General features: G+C 41.7%; 1 protein-coding gene across 2 annotated transcripts; it reads right to left on the bottom strand.

Moving 5' to 3' along the window:
* Positions 1–257: 257 nt before the first annotated feature.
* LOC141337397 (SLIT and NTRK-like protein 5) lies at positions 258–6,214 on the bottom strand. 2 transcript variants are annotated; one of them, XM_073843208.1, is made up of 2 exons: positions 5,516–6,214; positions 258–3,971 (listed from the first exon to the last, which is right to left on the bottom strand). In XM_073843208.1, the coding sequence occupies exon 2, from the start codon at positions 3,912–3,914 to the stop codon at positions 1,311–1,313; it is 2,604 nt and encodes an 867-aa protein (XP_073699309.1). In that variant the 5' UTR covers positions 3,915–3,971; positions 5,516–6,214; the 3' UTR covers positions 258–1,310. The 2 variants fall into 2 exon arrangements, with proteins under 2 accessions (XP_073699309.1, XP_073699310.1); XM_073843209.1 differs by lacking the exon at positions 5,516–6,214 and adding an exon at positions 4,725–5,155.
* Positions 6,215–8,106: the final 1,892 nt, after the last annotated feature.

Raw genomic sequence — 8,106 nt, 5'->3', positions numbered from 1 at the left:
GTTTTCCACACCGTAAGAACAGTTGACCCTATTTAGCACCATATTGTGTGTGCTACTCTCCTGCTTGAAGAATAAGGGGTTTGTGAGCAGAACCAATACATACAAACTACCTGAGTTGAGAGGTTCGCCAAGTATCGGGCTTGGCGTATTGATCTGAGCTATTGAATTAACTCCTGTCAACTTACAATGGGCCTGCAATTGTTGGTTACCTGGTGAAGCCTGTAATCAAGCTGGTTTTAATTTCCAACAAAGATCTATAAGAACCGGACATCATATTTATTGATGACATAAACATATTTTGGTCAATATAGTGCAATAAGTGCAAAGCAATCAAAACAATGAAAACGATAAGGGAAAGAGAATTGCGAATGCTTGTATAAAAATAGGTGTTACATTAAAATATCAGTATTACACAACATAATTATTACTTCAATTATTATTTATGAATTTTGATATAACATATTAAAAATACATATTAAGAATGAATACACATATTCATTTTTAATATATAATATTTCTTCTAATGTTAGCTGGGAAGACCCTGTGGCCTTCCATCTTCCAAAAAAGTGCAGACAGCATACAAAGACACTTTTCCTTTGAAATCGTTAAATGATGCAAAGTCTCTCTTCGACGTTGGGGTGTGCCACTGCTGAAAAAAAGCCACTTGTACAATGCAAGCTACAGTAAGTGATCGGAAACTACAAACAAAATGTTTGTACAGAGAATCATGGGACATGACACACATAATATTGATGAGCATTGAAAAAATGTTGAAAATACATGGCAAAGAGTATACCAATAAATACAGTACTTACTTACAGACTAAAGCAGAGAAATTGTCCTGCTCGATTGGATGCGCTGCTGTATAGTGTTTCTGTCAGAAAGTATATTTTTTCTTGATTCTTTTGTTCTTGTATGTGAAACCCCTCCCCGACCCCCTTAAATTCACAATATTTGAATGATTATATTCCTGAAAATGTATTTGGGTGAGATTAACCTGTACACTTAGATTTATGCGTATTCAATCATCGACTTAAAAAAAATAGATTTTGCATCGACAGTTTTATATCACAACTCGTGCTTTCATCCAAGTTCCGCGAGCTCTATTTATTTAGTTTCATTCTTAGTTATTTCTGTAATGCCATGTGGTTCTGAAATTAAAGTAACATAGTTCGGCACACCCCACTGAAGGTTTTGGATCTTTTTTTTTTTCTTTCTTTAAGTTGGTGTATATTGTGCCAAGGCACCCTCCAGTTTGAGTCAGTACAAGGGGAAAAATGCTTCTACTGCATTTATAGATAGACCAAGGTTTAAAACTGGCTCTGTGTCGTCTGTTTCTCAAGAACTTCGAGGTAGTCCGGCTCTATTTGAAGTTTTGCCTTTAGTTCCAAATAGTCATTTCTATTGGGCTCCACAAAGACAGTACTTGGCGCTGTACCATACAGCATAGTCTCTCGTATTCCTTCAGGATGTAAGAACTGGCGCCTGACGTCAAAGTTTGGTTGGTACGTGTACGGGACGGGGCCAGTGTACTTATACTCAAACCTGCTGCCAGCAGTCGAAGGGGATTTATCCGGCTCCAGGATCCCTCGGAAAAAGTGTTCCGCATCCTGAACAGGGGACGATTGCTCGCGAGGCTCAATGGTGCTCACCGTGTAATTGGGGCTCCTCAAGGTGACCTCTTGGTCCTCATCTGCATTACTCCTGTAGGTGACCTTGAGTTCGTGTAGGTCGGGGTAATCCTCCACCGCGTTCCCTTCCCGGGACCTGTAGATTGGGTTTTTGCACATGTGACCTAGCGGATGGGGGATGTACTCGTAGACATGGCCCGCTGGGGCCTTGACCTTGGGGACAGAGCGATTGCTATAGAGATTGTACTGCAGGTTGAAGGAGCTCACGTCTGAGTTGTTTGTGCTGGTACGGTCGCTCTGAGACTTTTTACGCCTCTTCATCACCACCACAAACAGGCCGGCTGCCACAAACACTGACATAATGAAAACAAGGAGGAGGCTGAGAATGAGGACAGATAGAGGAACATTACTGGAAGGGGTGTTAAACCTCTGGGGTGTCTCTGTGGTGGTGATCCTGTCAGCTGAGGGCTCCTCGGAAGGAACCACGGTGGACACGATGACGTCGGAATAATCTGGACACAACTGCTCAGACGGGACAACCCGCATATCCTGTCCCGCGAGCCGCTTGGGAGTCACACATTTGACGTCATTGACCACCGTTCCAGTGTTCAGCTGCTCCAACCAGATCTTCATGCCAACCACGTCGCAGGAGCAATCCCAAGGGTTCTCAAACAGGTCAATCTGAACCAGAGCTTTCAGCTGGTCCAGAACTCCACTCACAGGCAGGTTTTGAAAGTGGTTGCTGCGAAGGTTGAGACGGGAGAGAGACAGACTAGAGAAGATGCCTCCTGGCAACGTTTTTAAAAGATTGTTATTGAGGAAAAGTAGCTGAAGGTTGGGCACAAAGCGGAAGGTGCCACCTACAATCTCGCGAATCTTATTATATTCTAAATACAAGTACTGCAGACTTTTTAGCCCAAAGAACATATCTGCTGTGAGTCTGTCAATCAAATTGCCATTCAGGTACAGTCTACGTAGGTTAATTAAATCCCCAAAGGCTCTGTCATGTATGAGTGCTATCCGATTGTTTCCCAGGTGCAATAAATCCAGTCCCTCAGCCTCCACAAAGTCAGATCTACGGACGACAGGGATGTAGTTCCCTGTGAGATACATCTTTTTAGGGTTGTATGGCTTGGGCTTTAGATCTGATATGTTTTCAATCTTCCTTTCCTGGCAGTTGACATTTAGCCCCAGGTCGGAGATTTGCAGATTGCATGTACAGGTGGTGGGGCAGTCCAAAGGCACGGGAGATTTGGTCTGAAAAGCAATGATGGGCCCGTAGTTGTAGGGGATGGCTGGGATTCGAGAAGTGGGCTTGGACTTGGTTTTGCTGGACTGGCGGGTGCCCTTGGTCGGCCTGGATGAGGACCGCAGGACGGCCGAAGATGTGGCCGACGCTGTGACGGCCGCCGGCGTGGTCTGGAAATAGCCACTGGTGCTGAGAGGGGGAGGCGGGCGCATCTCATACTCTGATATAGCCCTTCTGGGACACAGTTCCTGCTTTGAGACCTCATCCAGATCCCTGCCATGGAGCCTGAAAGGAGTCTCACAAACCACCTCCCCCACCAGAGCTGTGTAGGCGATGCTCTCCAGCCAAGCCTTAAGCGCAATGAGCTCACAAGAACAATTCCATGGGTTTTCCTCGAGCTGTAATTCCACTACTTTGTCCATATGCTCCAAAAGGCCGATGTATGGGAACATTTTTAAGCGGTTGCCTCTAAGATCCAGGTGCGTTAAGGGCACATTCCGGAAAATGTTCGTGGGCAGAGAGGACAACAAGTTGTCATTGAGAATCAGCACAGTCAGTTGATGAAGCCTGCTCAGAGCATTAGGATCAATAGTGCTAATAAAATTATAGTCTATCTGAAGGTATTCTAGGCTCTCGAGCCCGACGAAAGTGTCATCCCTTAGAATGTCTATTTTGTTATTGTTCAAATGCAGTCTCTTTAATCCCTGGAGTCCATTGAATGCCCCGGTCTCCACCTCAGATATGTCATTATTACCTAAATGCAAAATGGTAACTCCGGTATAGTTGATGAAGTCATTGACAGACAGTCTTTTCAGCAAATTACCTGTCAGCAAAAGATGGTACATAGAAAACTGCACCGGGCTTATTTCCGACAGCCGCACAATGCCCCTGTTCTCACAACTGACCGTCAGAATGCCTTCCTTCTCCTCGCAAGTGCACAGATTCCTACAGATCTCCCCATAATTGTCATACATCTCAACCAGACTCAGAGATGTGGCAACCAGAAATATTATTTTCAGTATCCAGATATGCATTTTCTTGTGCAGGAATGGCCCAGCTCACGGTAGTGCAGTTGCAGTTTGGGGTGTCATCTAGAAAAGGAAAAGACGTGATGAATGTCTGTTACATGGACATGCAATCTCTACATCTGAAAACGACATTAAATGGTGGGCAATCCCAAAATGTTACAGGAACAAAGACAAATTTGCAGGATCCTTCCGATTTATGTAAAGCAAACTCTCCCTACCTAACGCAAAAGCAGATTCTGATAGGAATAACCAATGTGCACTGTTCTTTAGCCTAAACTTTGCAATGCAAGAGGTCTTAAATGGATTCACTATATTTTTAGAATCAGAATAGTCTCATACCAACAACATATATGCAAATGCATTGATTTATTTAATACAATGGATCATGTATATTATGTAATGCTCATGATATTTCAAATACAACCACATTCATTTTCATCACGGGACATTTATGAAGACATAGAGGGGAGAACGAAAACAGAGCGAAAATTTGCTCTTTTTAAATTTAAAGTAACATCGACGGGCAGGAATACTCTCCAATGCGCAATTTGGGAAATGCATTTCCAACATATTATCCGGCGGCATCTCAACTCACAGAGGCAAAACGTAAAGCCAGATGCTCGTGCACTGAACAAATCGACATCTCCATGGTTTCCAACTTGTACATCTGCCGCTGAACGAGACAGATGAGCAAATCTACATATCATTGTCACTCCGCAAATCGCTTTAAAACATATCACGTAAGTCTTTTATTTTTTCGTCTTAAACCAGAGACCCTTTCCATACCCCAATGCAAATAATATTTCCCGTACTCACCCCACATATCCGAAGACTTCAGTTTTTATCAACTCCCAACGAGTATCAAAATTAAACCTCGGAGTGCACGACACATCTACGTTTCACAAAGGTGCCTATGTTGAATTTCTCTCTTTGATGCTATATGTGACAGTCATAGCTCATCCCTCAGGCGACAAAGACGCGAGTTGATTAAAAGCAAAATGCGACGTCATCGATTATAGCCCGATTCCATCTTGATGGGGAGCAAACAATACTGTATTAAACCATTTTGTTGTGTAGAAGCATTTGTATTCATGCTAATCAACCCCTCTCTCTCTCTCTCCCTCACTCTCTTTCTCCCCCCTCTCTCACACATAAACACACACTTGGACGCACAAAGACACGCACACACACACATTCACAGATAGAGCACATAAGTCTAAGGCGCTATAATGCGATCCAAAAGTCTAAACCGGTCATGTTGATTATCTAGAAATTGTCTACATAAGTAAACAACAATATAACTAAGCCGATTCATCACAAAACGGCTCATTCATCTCGCACCCAAGCCGGTCTTTCCAAAGCAACGCGTAATGCCTCATAATTGAGGCTCCTAAATCTAACGCCCGAAGCCTGAGATGCACATATGAAGTTGTGTAACGCATACATAACTGAATATTTCACAAGCCGACACAAGTGTTCAAGAGGCAGTTTTCTATGCCAGCGCGATAACTGCGTTTCAGCACCACGGACAGCTCCAGTCTGAGCAAAACGGGGCTTCGTATATGAGATTGCTTGCTTTGCTTTGGAAGACAATCCGTGTTTCTTACCCGCTTAAACGTGGTAAATTCGAACACATCATGAGCACGGCCAATCCATAACCTTGAAGACACCGGTCCCTCTTTAGCCCGACTGTATAATAATCCGTGAAGTGGTTCGTGATTAGCCTGGGTATCGCAAACTCTCCCTGGAAACGTGACGGTCAGCAGGCTGAAAAGAGGAAAAACGCAAGTTTAGGAATTTGTCTTGATGTGCATTGCCATTCCCTGCCCAAATCCAACGACTGCAATGTCCATTTTAAACGAAACGTATCCACAAGCAAGGCAGTCTGTCCTTTTTTCTCAGAAACGGACGCGCAAAGTATGCATCCCCGAGACGCTTGTGAGTGGTAGGGCTGGTATCGCGTTGTATATTGCCGGATGTACATGTGATTTCTTCGCTGATCTCTGCTTCCTCCAATGCAGCGTTGTCTGTTTTCATATTTCTGTATTTTTTATTCTTGTTTTGCCAAGAGGTTCCCATAAATCCGTCTTTGGAGATGTGTTGCCATCTTAACTAGTGTTTCAACTAGTGGAACTTGGATTTCCATTGGCTCACTGTTGCTGTACTGTCGTCAGATCAATTGTAAATTTGGGGCAGGGTGGAATATTTATGAGAGGACTTAAAATAAGAGCTTCGTACACAATGTGTTGCTCGCACACTGCCCTCTCTCTATCTTATTTTACGCAACAGCATAATTGAAGGGTGATGGCGATGGTAAGACAATCGGAGAGAGAAAGAAGAGGAAGAAAAAGGCACAGTGAGAGAGAGAGAGAGAGAGAGAGAGAGAGAGAGAGAGAGAGAGAGAGAGAGAGAGAGAGAGAGAGAGAGAGAGAGAGAGAGAGAGAGAGAGAGAGAGATACCCATAGAGGGCAGTGTAATTCGGTAAAAGAGTCGTTTGCCATTTGTATGCAGTGCACGACACATTTAACTTGTTATATCCTATAGTTCAGTTTCATTTTGCATAATGGGCACAAAGCATATGCCAATCAATATTGCAGCCAATTTACTTGGCACAAAAGAAAATGTTTAGTAATGCATAAGATTGGCAATGCAAACTTTTAGATTGTGTTTTGTCATTTAAAGACCTCAACTAATGCTCCATCAACCACATCGCCCTTAAGGCAGAGATCAGCAATGCTTCTAAGGTTGCATGGAGCAAGATTTTACTTCTAATCCCTGATCTTTGGGAGACAGATAAGATAAATGACAGGCACGCTTCAACCTTGAATTACTGATGCATTATTTGTCACCTTAAATCATCTTAAATGTTCTTAAATTTTCTGTTTTTATTGTTGTGATTATTATTTTAAATTTTTATGATTTTTTTATGCTATTATGATTTTAATTCCTTTTATGTACAGCACTTTGAATTGCCATTGTGTATGAAATGTGCTATATAAATAAACTTGCCTTGCCTTGCCTTACCTGCAGGTTGATGAAGTGTACTGTACCACATAAACAGAAAAAAGACACACGTAATGTGACCCGTGGAAGTATATGACAACTGATGTCACATGTATGGATGTTGCTGCATTAGTTATTAAAAAAAAACAAAAAAAAAAACACTGCCATTCAAAAGTTTAGGCTCAGTAAGGTTCTTAATGGTTTTTAAAGACATGTCTTATGCTCATCAAGGCTGTATTTTATTTGATCAAAAAATAATATTGTAAAATTTATTTCAATTTAAAATAACTGTTTTCTGTGTAAATATATTTTAAACTGTATTTTTTCCTGTAATACAAAGCTGAATGTTCAGCAACATTACAGTCTTCAGTGTCCCATGAACTTCATGACACCCCCTTCCTCCCCCAGGATTAACAAATAAACAGTTAAAAAGAACAGTGTTTATTTAAAATATATCTTTTGTGACTTTTTGTGACTGGTAGTATAAACTACCATTTAAAAGTTTGGGGTCAGTAAGTTTTTATTTATTTATTATTACTTATTATTACTTTTATTTACTAAGGTTACCATTTATTTTAAAGTGCACAAGCATAGCACACTTTTTAAGCAACATATGCAAAGTTTGTTAGGTTTAAAAAAAATGTAATAGGCCATGGTTAATGTGATGAACTACACCTGTTGTAAAAATCACTGCCAGAGCAGCTGAGTAAACATCGTTGAGCAAAAATGCCTCTCTTACATCTAGCAAAAAAAAATCTCATGCAGCATTTTTGATTTGATGTTTTGTCATCTACTGTAAAAACATTTTAGCATGTTTATCCCGCAATAAAGCATCCAAACATACACTTTCTAGGCCTGCAGACCAGTGCTAGATGTTTTCCGAAAACACATCTCCCTCCTTAACTGCCTGGCCATAGATTTATAAGGGCTCAGCTCCAATTAGACCTCAAGAGCCACTGAGCACTCAGAGTGTAAATAGAATTAACTGTAGCATGCTAAAGCTCACATGTCCTAAGGAATCTCCTCCTTTGTCCTCTTTTGTATGCTAATTCGTAACGTCCACCTCCCTTCCCATTCCAATGAGGACAGTAAGCGAGTGTGACATCTACAACATCTTTAGCGTGGCATCGAAATTAACCACTAAGATGCATTAAATTATTTAAGTCACAGGCTGTGGCTAATCGCATTAAACGGT

Source organism: Garra rufa, chromosome 6 (assembly GCF_049309525.1).
Source record: "Garra rufa chromosome 6, GarRuf1.0, whole genome shotgun sequence".
Taxonomy (NCBI): Eukaryota; Metazoa; Chordata; class Actinopteri; order Cypriniformes; family Cyprinidae; genus Garra; species Garra rufa.
This window is presented reverse-complemented; position numbering and strand designations above follow the sequence as displayed.